Below are 17,283 nucleotides of genomic sequence, written 5' to 3'. Positions count from 1 at the left end.
CAATTCGACATTGATCGAAACAAAAACATGGAGAACACACTTTAATCGTCTGCCTGTTTAAGTATTAGCAAAGCAAGCAAGGACTTTAACATCAATCGTAATCGGTAAAGACTAAATTTGTTGCCTATTAATAGCAATTGTCTTTGTTTCTTGGCATGGGTATTTTCGCCACGATAGACTAATCAATTTTGAAAATGGAACTTCCTTTCTTTCTTTTCCTTCTTTTTTTTCCTTTTCGTAAGTGAACCTTTGTCAGAGCAAATTGTTTACTTTATTGAAGGGATTTTGTTTTCCCAGAGGGAAAGAGAGAGGGTAATTTGATTTTTAGTTCAAGTTTTAGTCTTCTCAGCACTTTTCTGGGCGATATCTGCTTTCCTCGTATAAAGACTTTGTGCTGATCAACCTGGAGACTCAAGTCATAAAACAAGCTTGTGCGCATAGTATTGCGCAGTTTGACATCATGATGGCTTTTAACTTCTGAGCATGCGGTCCAATCAAAGCCTAATACTGTATAGCTTGCATTGGACTGAAAGCTACAGATTGAGATATCCTCCATGTTCAAAGACATTTCTTATGTTTCAAAAATGAGTAATAACGTAATTTGTATTATGTTCGTATAAACATGATAGTGATGAGTGTCACACTCGGCCCTATCTTCTCCACCAGTGGCGTAACTACGGGGGGCACGCCCCCCCCCCCCCCCAAAAAAAAAAAAAAAAAAAAAAAACGGGGGGAGAATAAGAGGGGGAAAGAAAGACAAATGTAATGGGGGAAGAAGAAATTATTGTATATCATATTATGTTATATTATATCATGGTATTACATAAGAAATATTTTGTCATAACTTTGTGAAACATAATTTGCTTAGGGCCTATGTGTTTATCATTCCTGGTGTTCGTATAGTCTCTTTAATGAGATAACCTGTTGTAGTAAAACATCCCGTTTTCAAGTTCATATGCACCCAATATATTTCCTCGAACTTTGAGTTATTATTGTTTTATGCAGTGACATATGCATTTTTTCATTGCCCCCGGCTTTTTTGGTCTGAAAACATCTCTAGTCCGTGATTACGTTCGCATTAGTGGATTGGTGAGAAATGTCAGCTCTTCATGAATTCCTAAAAACACTCCTTAAAATGTTCCTTTTTCTGTTCTGAATATCAAAAATTTTCAGCTCGCGCTCGCATCATTTGATTAGAGAAATACGTATGGTCTTAGTGAAATCCTACGAACAAGCCTTAGAATGCCCCTCTTAATGTCTGAATTTCAACGATTTTTAGCTCGCGCTTCGCGCTCGCGATATTTGATTAGTGAGATACGTATCATGTTCAAGATTACAATGACTACAAAAAGTGTTTCATGTGTTTAGTTGTAATTCTATTTAAAAAAATTAACAAGCGCTTGGAGCTCGCATTAGATGACTATGGTGAGATGTGTATGCTCTATATGAATTCATTAAAAAATAGTCCTTGTCCCTTTTTTGGGTCAATAAATAAACAAATTTCAGCTCGCGCTTCGCGCTCGCAATGTTTGTTTAGTGAGACAGATACACATATCAGGATTTGTTTTAATGCTTATAATGTCCATTTTTCAGGTCTGAATGTAATTCTTTCAGCATTAATTGATAAGTGAAATAAATATCCCTTTAATGACACAGTCCTTAAAATGTCTCTATTAGGTCGGTATACCTGGCAATTGAGCGCGCCGCGCGCCCACTGGGTGACTCAAAAATTTTGCTGGCGCCCCCCTTATGCCGTGACCCACTGTACGCCACTGTCCTCCACATTCTGTCCAGATAAAGGCCTTTTCTAACAAAACAAACGAAAAGAAATATAAATTGTTACAAATTTATTCGTTTGTTTTGACAAAGGAACACACTTGCGAAAATTGTTTTCTTTTAAATCTAATTTTAATTCATCATAATTTTCTTCACATTTACTTTATGAGTACTCCAATCTCAGAATCTGTAGAATATTTAGCAACCTGTATTTTATTTGAGCCAAACAATCTGTTAACTATATTGTGTTATTGATAGTTTTAAATTGTATGCGTACAGAAAGAGAAATAACACGAAGCTATATATTTCCACATTAGTAAACCAATACATCGTCATGGTGGTTAAAACATGAATTTAAAGCTATGTGTAATAGACGATTCCAAATATTGAGATATTTACATTAATAGCAACCTTACAACCCCCCAAACACTAAGAGGTGATTCGACCCCCCATTTTCTTTTTTCAAAATAGTGAATTTGAACGATTTATCCCTACCCATTTTCCCTGAGTTCGCTCCTGCAATGCCTACCGAGACGGGTGTTCTTTGAGTGTGACGTCACCGGGGGGTATTTGTGTACTATGTACGTACGCCTTCATATGGAATAACTGCAGTTGAAGTTGTATCTGCGAGCCATAGAACTTGCAAAGAGGAAATGATTAAAATATTTGTGGCCGTACTATTATTCCAAATATGTAAATTCCCTCAGAATGATACCATAGACCCTAAAGGAATAATTTCAAGGTGAATAATATGAAATTTGATCGAGATCTTCTCACCAGTCGATAACGTAGCAGACGTGTTATTATGACATATTTATCCGCGTGTGACGCGGCCCTTGCAAAAAAACACAGTTGGTTGCGGAATTGCTTTGTGCCGACCGGCCGCCCGCTCCGGCGCAGCTAGCTGTCGAGCTACCGTACCGCATACCTTTCTTGTTGTCTTCAACCATAGATATGTATACTAATTACTATAATATCTCTCTGTCTTCAACTCACTTGCGAATTGCGTTTGTATGTGTGACGGTGACCCCTAGCGTAATTAAATATAGAAAACAACTCAGAAGGCCGAGAAAGAATAATACGTTTGGTTCAAGATTGTTCTGTGGAATGAGCTATGAGTGGAAATGATCCAGAGGATATAAAAGTGGAGTCAAAGACAAAAGAAAAGAAGAAAAAACGCCAGGGGATCGCTGCACGGCCATGAACTAAGTCGACATACCAGATCGACCATAACAGTATACTCAATGCCTGGGTGTTGTGTGTACTAGTATTATGCGTTTAGCGCGCGCTGAGCGAGAGCTGAGCTAGCCGCCGGAATTACTTTCCAGCTATTCACTTGATTGAACATCGTGATAAAATAAATGAGAAATAGTGAAAATATCATTCAATAACTCACTGTTTGCTATCTTACATCATGATTGAAGAGTTCATGATGGTTATTCATACTGTTTTTTATACAGGGAAAGTAAAGATTTGTACATATCAGTCCTATTTGTTTGATTTGAGTTGCTTTGAAAAAAAATTGTAAAATATCTTTCTCTCTCTGCATAGCATTTCTGTATGACATTCAGGCACCTCTTATACTAAATTCCCCCCGGTGACGTCACACTCCGAGTGGCTTTTCTGTACACTCGTCTCTCGGGCTCTGACAGGTGGCTAATTTCATAGACTTTCAAAGCAAAATATCGAGAAGGCAGAGGATTTTTGTGACTTGCTATCTGTTTGAACAACTTATATATACTATATATAGTGTGTAGAACCTATATTTATGGAAACCCACCCCCTTCTTAATTCAACTTTAAATATATCCACAGAAAGTTGATTATGTCTTCAAATTACTTATCTCTCATAGAATATCAATAGAATCAATTACCCTTACATGGAATCGTAAAATCATGGTGAAATAGAATGAGAAACAACAAGAAAATGATCCTTTGATTAGTGAAGAGTGTATTTATTCATTCATAATTTTATTTTTCAATTTTCACAATAGCTCATTCTCTAAGTTTAAACATAATAATTTTTTTTAAATGAAAAAAAATGGATATGTACGCAGCACAATAGAGATACTTGAATGAATTTTAAAAAAATGAAATATGGATCTACCAATACATTTGTAGGCTAAAGACGACATCTCAAAATAATTTAAAAAAATCATCAAAATAAAGAACACAAGTATAATTTTCAAATTTCGTAACCTTTTTACTTGAAATTGGCACTGATCTTAAGGATGGATGTATTAGTATCATCAGCGATTTCTATCTTTTAAAGAAAAAGTTATGTGTTCTGTGTCATATGTATATGTATATGCATATATATATATATATATATATATATATATATATACACGCACACACACATATATATATATATATATATATATACACGCACACACACATATATATATATATATATATATATATATATATATATATATATATATAAACATTGCTATGTATAAAACATTGCTCTGTAATATATATATATATATATATATATATATATATATATATATATATATATATATACTACCATGTTGAGAAAAGGTTTCAACCATCCCCAAATATATGTTCCTAGATGGTAAGGTAAAATATTGATATGTTGGTATCACCACAGTAACCGATATTTTTGATATACTCTATTGACTCTCTAATTTGCAGAATATCTTTTTAAATAGGAGAGTAATCTTTCTCTGAAATTCTTTCCAAATCCAAGGCTCTCTATTGCAAATTTTATTCCGTTTACCGTTAAGGAATTATTTTATTTTGGATTTTATCACATTCTGCCCAAAATTTACAATAATCTTATTAACAAATTGATAATTTCAATAAAAAATAAAGAAAGAAAATTCGTGTTAAATAGAAATCATTTGTAATACCGGTCAAATGAATTCTAATGTGACTATGTTAAGAGTATACAACGGACTTGACCCATGCAAATTACATCCAAATGTGCTCCTCTATTCATCATCCTGCATCTGCGGACAGGGAGTTTATATCTAAGATGTAATTGTAATACACGAAAACGCAATCGATTGTCCCATCGATGTCTTGTAAGCGCCTTTGAGAGTATAAATTCCCTGCAACGAATCGAAAAACATAATTAGGTTTGGGAATGTAGTGATACAAGCGTATGGAATAATACAAATAAAAATTATAATACGAAATTTAGTGATCGGGTAATGTAGAGGATCAGTGTTTGTTTAGTGAGACAGATACACATTGGAATGAAAATGATGAAACGGAAAAATCAATATGAGGCAAAGATAAGGCAATAAAATAAGAGCGGAATAGAAGAGAAATCCGAAAAAAAGAAACGGACAAGAGAAAAGGAATAAGAATCATAGAGAGAATGGACAAGAAAGTAGAAAGAGGGAATGAAGAGAGAACGCATTGGAATGACAAAAGGAAAAGATGTAAATGTAGGATCACAGTTGTATTGACTAATATTATATCACTTAGAATTTGCAGCAGTAAAAAATACAACAAAATTTTCAAAATATAACGGCTCAAAAGCAGACTGTTAACAGTAAAATCATCACCGATTGTATAAAAATCGGTTAAATTTAATCTAGGACATTGCCGAAATATTAGAAAAAAACTATATTAACAACTTTTATTTTACTTTCCTTATTTTAAGTATTTCGTTTGGGATCTCAAACTCGAAGTATAATAACATTGTTGTCTGAGAGGTAAACACTGTTTAAATTGTGGATGTTAGTCACATTAGTCACTATAGTACGAATACATACTTACGTAAAGTATTTTTCCAATCTGCATCTAAATAATTTTTGCTGTCATCTGATAGATGAGGTTTACTCTCCTTGCTGACAAGTTCAAACAAAACTTCTGCTACCACAAAAAACCTAAAATTGAATGCAAAACGAATTGGTAAGCAACTCCTCATAATGATTATGTTTTTTTGATTAAATCTAAAAATAATGAGCTTTCAATATCCCTTAAAACAAATTATATTACCTTTGCCGAAGAAATCGTACTCTATTCAGCTGATAGATGGGAGCTGATTAAATTTGTTTCAATAAAACAATTATATACCATCAACATGATCAACATAAAAAGTAGATAACAGACAACATCATATACAAACACTTGTTTTTATTAAAAAAATGGATTGTGATGATATTATTATTGAACGTTTTTTTTAAATATTATTATTACCTTTGTTGGGAGAAAATCCAGATGACATATATGTTTTACTTCCCGGGACTTTTAACGGTAGTTCAATGGATTTTTGAATCACCGTATCCATCAACGCAAATGATTGGTGAACATCCAAGATACATCGCACCTAAATCTGAACTGAAACGTGACTAAAAAAAACACACACACATTCAAATCTTAAATGAACAGATACAATTTTTCATTAGTTTTTCACCATTTAGGGCGTCATTGGACCTATCTTCATGAGATGAGATATAGTTGTCCATTGTTGGTTTTGTCATGGTACTTCGTGATTGCCTGCATCCATCCACACGAACTATGTTAGTTGATCCAAGTCGGTTCTTACCTAACCTAAATTGACTCGTGCATAAAAGAAAACACACATTCGGTTGCTAAATTAGCAGAAACATTTGGGTCATGAGTCATTGGGTGCCACTGGACTTACCTCCATGAGATTTGCTCTCCATTGCTGGTCTTGTAACTGGTATTCGTTGCTGGTCTGGTAAGGGAACATCAAGGGGTCTCTATATCCACCAAGACGATTGATTAGTGAAGGTGCTATATCCTGATATGAATTAAATCATGCATGCAAAAAAAACATACGGCTGCTTATTGAGCAGCAAAAGTTTAGTCAGGAGTTTCATTCGACTTACCTTCAAAAGTGAAAACCTATTAAAAGAGCCCCACCTTTCTTTGTAAAACTGCTTGGCAAGGCGAGAAGACATCCGATGATTGATATATCTTGGTGTGGTATCATTGCGTTGAGTGGATGTTGAATTTCGGGAAAATCTGGAAGCATGTGCAGTTTCCTAACCTATCCTAAAATTTATTTTATTAGGATATCATTAAGATATACGAAAAAATCAAATGCATATCAATCATATTCATCATTGGGCATTGGGTTTGCTGGTGGCCAAGATATATAACAATATTTAACAAATAGATAGATAGTACTACCTTTACAACTGTGTTTCTTGCAGGAGATAATGCTTTCACCATCCCCTTCCGTTTCAAACATGAATTCTGGTCTGGGTCGTTCTCCTTGTTGGAACTCAAGGCAGAACCAGCCGTAACCATCACAACTTAACTCGCCGATTGGGAATGGTACTTGAATGCCATAAAATTCCAAAGGTCCTCCTTCTTGAAGCGTCATGGCTTGGTTGTAGGAGTCCAAGGTCTGTACGATTTCATCCATGCGGACACCCGTACCATTTTCATTCATTGAAGCAAATGCGCTAAGCTTCCATAGACCTTGTCCAGTCACCGCTGGACTTTCAGGTGTAAAATGAATCTCAACATCCATCGACAATGGCGTCGGTTTGCCGAATTTTCCCTCATCAACATCGAGTATCCAATCAAAATCAACAGCTGTGGCACCTGGTGAATTAAATTATCATAATATATAAAACCATTAATTATATATATGTATTTATCTCAATGGCCTAGTTTCAGGGTTTTATTTTAGCTTCAAGAGGTACAATTTTCACAGCATGTAGACTCCAAATTATAAATTACAAATATCACGGATTGGCAATTATCAAATTTCTTTTTACAAAAATATAATTTGAGTAACGGAAACATTTAGGGGGTAAGGGTAAGTTACTGTACAACTTAAACGCCTACCTACCCTTGCATTTGCTCGACATATCGACACAAGTCGTAGTAACAGATTCATCAGGCAGAGAATCAAAGACATAGTTGACAGTGGCTTGAGGATTCTTGTCTAGGTCGAAACAAAGGTAGAAAGCTTCACTGCAGTCAATTCTCGTCATGTCAAAGTCAAAACCGATTTCCCCTAGGGATAGGTTTTCGCCTTCACTCAGGGTAGTAGCGGCAGCGGTGGGATTTAGAGCTTGTTCAATGAATCCTGTCTTGGGACCAGAGCCGAAAGGATTCCTACTGCCGTACACACCAAGCATCCATAGATTTCCTCCCATAACGTTCTTGGAGTCATTTGTAGTGATGCCAGTTATATCAACAGTTAGATGGTTGTTCTTGTTTTCATTTAGAACCTGGTCTCCGAGATCGACCTCAAGATCCGAGAAGATGGCCTCTGGAAAGTATATTTTTGTCATGTTGAACAAAAATACAAATATAATTATTGTTGAAATCAATCAGTATCTGTATTCTTTTATCTGCTGATAATTTATGTATCCTGAGGGGTCTTTCCATCATTACATATATTAATATTTGCAATTTTTTTAAAATAAGAATCTTTATGATTCTAATAGTAAGTGACACTATTATATTAATTCCAATCTTAGTGTAAAATGTATTAATTTTCAGTATTTGACGAGGCAAGAAAACGTATGCCAAAAGGAAATTGATGCTCATAAAATGTCAGAGAAAAACAGTAGTCAATTGGTTGTTTAAAGCGTAATACTGTGCACGTTTCCTTTTACTGCACTAAGCACTATAGCTATTATTGGCCATATCGGCGTTGGATAAAAGTGTATTCGAAAGTATGATTTTATAGATTATTAATATTATTATTATCATTTATATTATAGTATGCCCCCGTGATTTTCACAAAGTAGGCCTAAATAAGCGGGGAGTAGAGGAGGGAATGGAAAGAAAAAAATATCTAAAAAAGAGAGGTCGAAGTACGAAAGAGATTATAGCGTCCGGTTTGTGCAACTAGCCTGTACAATATAAGCATTACCCCCTTTATTCAATTAAAAAATAAATAATGGAACTATAAATCAATACATGCCATTTAAAAAGTTCCATGCAATTAATATTAGAAAATACCGATAAGTATAAACTGGTAGTTCATCGTGATATTGCACAAGGGCTTTTCATCATCATTGCATTAATAGACTTTTATCACGAAAAATGTATTCCCAATGTATAAAATTATTTTTTAAAGTAAAAAATAGGTCGTACAGAATGTTACAGAGATTTCCACTACCATATTACCAAGTTAGTTATGTGGGGTTATTTTGAGGATGTGTCTGAGACAAAACTTACTTGACAAACATTCTTGTTCTTTACATTTCGTGATGGTATTTGCTGACCTCGAAGCATCCACGGCGCCTTCTTTCCGGAAGAAGTAATACGGGTTAGGACCATCGCCACCGGTGAATTCAACACAGATAAAACCAAAGTCGTTACAGCCTACGGAACCAATCTCGAAGAGGGTTTCAACGTTAGTCAGGTTCAGCGGTGTGTTCTCAATCAGCGTCTTGGCTTGCTGCTCTTCGCTTAGTGTTTGTGAAACGTAACTGAAACGTTCTCCACTTCCCCCGGCGTCTCTGCTACCGAATATACCCATTCGCCATAGCCCCTGACCTGAAATCTCCGTGTTGTTTTCCCTGAAGAACACCGTGCTACTGAGGCCGACAGATGTTGCCTGACCAGCGATGGCCATCCCAAGAAGTTCAAGACTCCATTCAATATCGCGGGCGGCGATTCCTGAATGTAAGCGAAAGATACACATTATTCTATAAAGATAAAGTACACCCTACAATCATAAAATTCACACGGTCATGAATCATCATTGTTTAAGGAGTAACACATTCCTTTTTAAATATCGGAGAGCGGGCAAATATTTTTGTTGATCTGGTGAAGATTAGAGTTAGAGTTAGTTCGGTACAGTCAATATACATCAGCATATTAGGGATATTGTTTAGATTACCTTGGCATTCAGGAGCTTCGGTACAGCCGGTGAGGGCGATCTCGTCAGGGAATCCTGATAATTCGAAAGGTAAGTTTCCTGTTGTGCGGGGCATTTCACTTTTGCCAATCATAGTGCAGATGTATTTCATGTTGTTACATTCTGACATTACATCGTGAAAAGAATACTGCAAAGGCGTAAACTTGAAACCTTGTTTCTTGGTATAAGTCTGTCCCATCTGCTCATCATTCAATATGTTTGTTTGGTATCCATACCTGTTTTAAGAGATTAGGCCTATAGTAAACGGAGGTGTACTATGAAAAACATTTGTCCCACGCCCTGCCATAGTAAGCCCAACTGCTGGACTTTCTTTGGTAAACGGTAAAGTGATAACAGCGAATATTTACAACTTCAACTGGGACGGACTCTACAACATTGAAAATACCCATCAAATCACAATGGACTGCTTAGTTAGAGGACTTTGTCAAAACTTTGTGAACCGCGACAGCAGATCGTCCTAAGATTCGGAGCTGACGAAATATGTCGTTTGTCCGTAAGTCCCGGACGACCCTCATCGATTTTTAACAAAGGCTTCTTTGTCATGAAGGTTTTTGACAATATATTCTCAACGTTCCAAAAAGCGTCTGCCTTGTGATTGCAAAACTTTTTATTGATCAACAGAGTAAAATATCTAAACACAAGATTATAAATGTAAAATTCTACCTAAAAAAGAACAAATCATGTTTTTACCGCACGGTGAAAAATAAACCTAAATCTATAGGAAATTTGAAAAGGATCTTTGATTTTTTGAATGTCCTTATATTTACCTCTGTCCTCTGCCGTCTTGGTTGGGTGATGTCCATGCACTTAGAGTCCACAAGTTCTCACCAGAGACACCCGTCGTTTCCCTGAGTTCCTGGAATTTGATCGGCACATCGAGGGAGATTTGATTCTCCCTTCCCTCGGCAATGGTGCCCTCACTGGTTATCTTGGGTTTTACAAATTTTACTTTGACATCTGTAATATAAATATTTTTAGAGATTGTTGATAAATAAGAACGTCTCGTGGCAGAGGATAAGTATGTCAACATGCAGATCTTAAAATAAATTTGAGTTTTGCATTATGATAGGTTAAGATTGGAACGATTTGTATTTACATATTTTTTTCTTTGACTATCTTTATTTAAGTAAAAAAAAACAGATTGTGTCGCAGAAGTCGTCCCCACAAAAAATATCTCTACTCGAATAAATTGCGTTTGATGTCAATATCTTACCTTTAAACCCAATTGTATCTGCACTATCATTACCAAATTTAAATTTTCTTTTGCTCTTCAAACAGACAAAAAATCACTAGTACAAGCCCCGAAATGCGTTTGTTGATAACACATACATAATATATGAAAAATCATTATTGTTCAATCGATATCAAATGGGTAATCTGTGCTAAAATTAAAGGATCTATATATAAAATAGAGTAAATTCACCGAGCAAAATGCTGAAAATTTATGTTGACAAAGAAAAAAAATTGAATGTTAACATTTATAAATATTTTGTGAAAATTTACATGCACGTCGTCATGAATATGCAATAAATTATGTGGAATAAAATGTAATTGCCATATTTTCCCTTTTCTTATGTTCTTACAAGAAATCATAAACATTTCATATTTTCATGCATGTGAGTATGAAATGTTTCCCTTGCTGCAGTGATTGTTGTACAAATTAAATCATGAGTCAATCCATTTTTTTAATTCTTGGAGGACATTTTTTACATAAATTTCATAATAAAGTACAAAAGGATAAGAGGAATAGGATATCCACAGCTTCTTCATTGCATACTCATGAGGACGTGCAGAGAACTGTTTGAAATAAGGCAAAATTTTAGAATGTCATAACTTTATTGTTGTTCCTTGCCCGATTCTGATGGAATTTTCATTTTTACACACACAAGGCCGTTACTGATGACACTGGCTACTGGTAATTCTACTAATTCCTTAACAAAATAATGTAAAAGTTTTTTTTTCTATTGATGATATTTCCAATTGCATTTCAGGCAGAATAAATGTACGATCGCGTACGGTTTTGAAACAGCTATAACATCGGAATGATTTTATTAACTCACTGAATGGGCAGTAGTAGCAACATTCTCCATCCGGTTTGATGGGTTCTACACAGAAGGCGGCCTGGCAACTCTCGATGACACAGGTAACTGTAGCATTGTCACAGCTGCAAAGGGTGCACACGTCAAGTTTCCACGATTCACCATGCATATAGGGTACTCCACTGTAGATACATGGTAGGCTAGGATCACCCGAGCTAAAACTGAAAGACGAGGATTCCTCTGTTACCATGTCTGTCTCTGCGAAAATGGAATAAAGTAATTTTAAACAATCCATCATTACTCTCAAGAAAGATAAAACAGAACCTATAAAACGCTGTATAACACCCTAAACATTTTACCGGATATACTAAACGGATTTTTACAGTGATATTTTTACTTTTTTTTTTTTAAAGGAAACGTATAATGGTCAATAATTTGATATATTCATTCATTTCATGGTTTATTCATTTCCAGTAAAACAAGCATACACATATTGCAGCTGAAAAGCTGAAATGTATGTATTTACAAAGGTATAACAATTGCACATGCAGCATAAAACAATAATGTTATAATCTATGGTAAAACTAATGGTACATTAAGAAAAATCCAGTATACAAAATGAAATTATAATAAAAATATGCACCTTACGAGTATAAGGAGATCGATAAAATACGGATTGCACTGTGTTTAAAACGGGAGCTCCTGCATTTGAATTGCATATACTTTTGTTTATTGCGTAAAGTCATGCCAATAACGTACCTTTTCGGTAACCACTTTTTACAATGTGGATTTTTGCTCACAGATACAATATACAATCTTATTTTGACTATATGACTTAGAAATTGTATTTAATCTCCGAGGCACTCAATTTTCTACAAGCTCTGCTTCCCTTTTCTCATGTTTTCTACATCATGTGTAATCAAGCTATTGGTATTTGTATATGCATCTAAGATTTATTGCCAATTTACCTCAATTTTGATGCACCATTTTTTTGTAATTTTTATATTGTATTCTTCATTTGATACATATGAAGAAAAAAAACGCTTGAAATGAAACTTCTTAATGATGATTACAAAACCTTAGGAATTACCCCCTAGATTTACCCCTTATCTTCCACATTTCCCAAATAAGCGTAGATGTGTAAATTTGTTGTCACATTACCTGTGCCTTGCTGTGACTGACATAATGAAGCTAAAGTTGCTACAACCACAGCGATTAGAATCAGCGATCTTCTGTGATGCCTATGATCCTCAAAATAAAACATGACTGAAATCCTTTTCCCTTTTATGAATCTTTGCTTCAGATGTCCAAGTTCTAGATTTCAGCCAATATTTACCTTCTTCTTCGAATGAAAGAACTTTGGATGGTATTCACAGGATCCCTTGGTGCTGCAAATGCGGCGATACGCCATTTATCACTAAATTTATATCCTCCAATGGAATTCGTTTTCAATCACTGGTCAATAGTCGTTTTGTGTGTGTGTGTGTGTATTTTTTTTTACAAATGCACATGCGCAAATTCAACTCAATGCGTCATGAACTAGGCCTGGTTGGTTAAGCAAAACTGATATTATTGATTTTATTTTTCGCCAAACTCACATGATTCCTACGTTAATGTAAAATGCATTTAGGTGGCATTAAAATAATCATTGTACACAATTACTTTTTCACTGGTTACACCGTTAACATATGTGACCTGAAAAGCGATTTCCCAATCTTTATGTAATTTCTGCATTCATCTTTTCAGGAATGAGATTTCATCTCGTTTTATTTCCACTTCAGACTACTGTACAGAGTAATGTTTATGCATTGTGCATTTCTCAATTTCGTTATCAGTATTTGTGATGAAATATAACAGTAAATGTTCGACTTAACTGAATAACTCTGCAAGTTTCCCTTAAGAATCCTTAAATTCTCTCTCAAAAAGTAAAAAACAATCATGCCATATGCCCTTTATCAAAATGAATTCCTTCAAATGTATCTTTAAACACAAATAATTAGGATCATTTTGCTGACAAAAGGAGTATTCAAGCCTGTCTGAGAAATATAAATTAATGTATTTCTTTATATGAATGCCGGTTTTTTCACTTTCTCTTGCTATTTGTCAACACATCTGCCATCTATATCACCCGAATACCATGCAGAGAAGCAATTAAATTACTTCTAACACTTTTAAGTTTCAACTGATAGAAAAAATAAGGAATAAAAGTTTATCTTGAACTTGACGAAATCGCATCTAATGCTGAAAACAGATGCTTCAACCTCAATAAAATTGAGAAATTATGAACAATTGGAAGATTTAAATTGAAAAGTTATTGGCGGTTTGGTTATTTGATATGTGTTATATCTCTTTTTATACGCTCTGTGGCGTGATGTGCGCAATTTGATTTGTAAATTAGATATCGGTGATGAGTGAAATAATGATACACGATGGCGGTCAATTTGACATGTTTGACTCGACAAATTAAAAGGAAATAAAGGAGAATTTGCGAGAAAGAAGAACAGATTGATCCAACATCTACATTATTATGTCTCTATATGTTTAACTCCCCTCCACCCCCACAAAAACGATAGTATTAACAAAGAACTTATCATGGTGATGGCGCAAGGAAAACTCAAGCACGAGTACTAACTGTTAAATCTAAAAAACGATGTTTATTAAACAAAATACTCAACATATTTTAATACTCCACAACGCCTTTCTTCGGTGAATCTATATTTCACACACAGTGAAATTAATAGCAAAATCGAATGGCGAGAGCTGTACAGGGGAGGGTGGAATCCCTCTCGCTTAGCCTGGTGGAAATCATCGGATATCGATGGATAGCGCCACATCCACACTAAACTCGACCAACCAACAAGCAGTGTTTCGCCAGGATTTCAGTCCCACAATTAATCAATTGTATAATAAACTCTATTTATTCCAGAATATTAGCAATTTACTGGGTTTTTTTTCGAAATTCATCTGAATCTACACGGTTGGATAAAAAATTTGGAGGCATAATTTTCCTGCTTTGCTATATTTCATGTGACTAGTAAAACATTTTCTAAATCAAGCCAGCCCGCTCATTGATGATATCGCGTTTATGTCATCTTACGCTGATTCATATGAATACAATTACTCCAGTTTTGTTTTTATGGGAGGGGAGCAATTCTACATGTAAGTTAAATTCAATTTCATTTTTTCCATTCCATACAAAAATATTTACACTAACAGGTATAAATATGACAATTAGAATACAACATTATGATTGAGATAAACTTGCGTCATTAAAATGGAAATTGGCTGCTGTATAAAATCCTAGAGGGCTTGTCTCGACGGTCACCATAACAATACACAAATTCATAGGAAAAGATGAATTAATAGTTATATTTTATCAAGGAAACCCCCCCCCCCAAAAAAAAAAAAAAAAAAAAAAAAGGACAGTGAAAAGAATAAAAAGAACTCACAATCCAAGACCCAAAACTCTGTGGAATATAAATTTGTATTGTTTATTTTTTGAAGATCAAAACATGTGAAATCTCTTAAGCTTCCGTTTGAATAAATTCATATTTTTTTTACAACAGTTACATCTGATGGCAGTGTTCCACTGTGTCTGAACGAAGTGTATTTCAGAATGTTTTGCAAAAGCATAATAATATATGATACTTTATTATAATTTTGGTATCTATGAACTGTCCAATTCATGTAACACGTTACATTGATTATGAGGGTGATGTTTAAAAAGAAATTTCATTATTGTAATTATTAAATTTATTCCTCAAACAATGGTTTTGTATGTGCAACTTATGTAAATGAGGGAGCTATTCTTACAAATCTCTTTTACAATAGAGTACTTTTCTTATATTTGTATTTTACAATAGAGTACTTATAATTTAGGATATCTATTATCCCATAATGATGCAATGAGATAAAAATAACAAAACTAAAGTATGTACAAAGCAAGAAGTACATATTTTTGGCGTAGTTTGCTGATGACACAAATGTTTTGTAATAACTTCTCTCTCACACTAGATATGTGAGTATTCCGAGATAATTCATGGTCAATTCTAACAAGTCCGACTTCTTTATAAGGTCTCCCCTTTCTTGCAAAATGTCAGTCTTGTGTAACTTTTTTTTTGTCCTGAATCCCATTTCTTAATGTAAATGAAAACAGTATGTGACCACTTCAATGCATGTTTGCTATGTTAATAATCAGTTTTTTTTTTTTTTTTTTTTTAAACCATGTCAACTGCCATGTATAAATTTTTGTGAAAGAAATAAATAAATGAACTTTTAACTACGAAGTCTACTTTCCAAAAAACCCAACAAAGAGGGAGGGTCACAAAAGTAGCAACCAACATAAATGTTGTGTTGGTTGCATGCTGTGGACTGAAATGGATAGGCGGGGAATGAGACTTTTGTGAGTAGGCTTTGGGGAAATTAGCTTCCCTGTAGCTCACAAGGGCTAAATTGCCTTCATTTTCACAATAAAGATTCATTGATGTTTAAGTTCCAATAATCATTATTTGTTAATGGAGATGATAATGAACGCATTTACTCACACCCAATCCTACGTTAGAAAAATCATGGGATCTGTGGCAAGTCCGTTACGTGTATTGTGATTTTCTCACACTGTTAATCAGTAGTCTCTCATATATTTCCATATACATTGTTCGTGGACAACACTTGACCAAACATACAATAATATACGAAAGTATAGAGATGACATCATCAGCTCGCTCGTTGCATATTAATAAGGACCTGCATAAAACTGTTAATAATAAATAATACCAACATGCTTAGATAGCGCATATCACTGCCAAATGCGTTTATTCAAAATAATGCAACATTTTGAAATGTCATAACTTTGTTACTTTTCGTCCAATTTTGATGAAATATCCAGTGATTCTTTTTTATGAATTTGGTTGGTATTCTCATAGCGTTGAATTTGGTAAAGGGGGAGCAAACTGACCAAAACGGTATGTTGTCTCTCATTGACTATGTATGATAAATGGTTAGTCTTAAAATATACATTTTGAAATAACTATTAGTAATACAGAGGATAAATTGACCTGTAATCTTATTTGTGTAGAGAAACTCAATTTCTTTTAAGAGGAAAAGTATATACTTTGCTACTTGATAACAAAATTAGTAATAAATGCATTGAGTAGATATTTAGTGGGTTATTCCCAATTCGTCCAATTGCCAACTCGTCTACTATCATTTGGTCTACCATCAGTTCGTCCACCATCCACATGGTCTAATTGCCAATTCGTCCACTAACCATTTCGTCTAATAACCAGAAGGTCCAATAGCCATTTAGTCCATATACCATTTGTTCTAATTGGACTAAGTGTTAATTGTGTAAAATGAATGAAAATGAAATGGATATTAGACCAACTGGTTATGAGACGAAATGGTCATAGACGAAATGGTGATAAGACGTAGTGATGGTTGGACGAAATGTTCATTGGACCAAATAGTTGTTAGACGAAATGTTGATGGACGGAATGGCATTAGATTAAATGAAAGTGGACCATGGGATGAGTGGACGAGTTGGCAGTAGACGAATTGGCAATTTACCATTTAGTGTGTTATAATTCAAATGGACCTATATTACAAGACTACA

General features: G+C 34.6%; 1 protein-coding gene across 1 annotated transcript; it reads right to left on the bottom strand.

Annotated features, from left to right (window-relative positions):
• Positions 1-7,680: 7,680 nt before the first annotated feature.
• On the bottom strand, positions 7,681-11,922 carry LOC129255586 (uncharacterized). Its single transcript, XM_064095983.1, has 6 exons — positions 11,694-11,922; positions 10,401-10,590; positions 9,595-9,848; positions 8,928-9,371; positions 7,744-8,010; positions 7,681-7,709 (listed from the first exon to the last, which is right to left on the bottom strand). Exons 1-6 carry the CDS (start codon positions 11,920-11,922, stop codon positions 7,681-7,683), a joined length of 1,413 nt encoding a protein of 470 aa, XP_063952053.1.
• Between the last annotated feature and the right edge of the window lie 5,361 nt (positions 11,923-17,283).

Source organism: Lytechinus pictus, chromosome 3, assembly GCF_037042905.1.
Source record: "Lytechinus pictus isolate F3 Inbred chromosome 3, Lp3.0, whole genome shotgun sequence".
NCBI classification, from domain to species: Eukaryota; Metazoa; Echinodermata; class Echinoidea; order Temnopleuroida; family Toxopneustidae; genus Lytechinus; species Lytechinus pictus.
The sequence above is the reverse complement of the archived record's forward strand: the minus strand, read 5'-3'. Positions and strand labels throughout refer to the sequence as shown.

Bases quoted from the DNA above. Each gene is read 5' to 3' on its own strand.
- LOC129255586 (XM_064095983.1), bottom strand. From the start codon at position 11,922: ATGGTAACAGAGGAATCCTCGTCTTTCAGTTTTAGCTCGGGTGATCCT. The intron at 10,591-11,693 runs GTGAGTTAATAA...TTTATATTACAG, and splicing joins TTGCTACTACTGCCCATTCA to ATGTCAAAGTAAAATTTGTA. The intron at 9,372-9,594 runs GTAATCTAAACA...GCTTACATTCAG, and splicing joins CGAAGCTCCTGAATGCCAAG to GAATCGCCGCCCGCGATATT.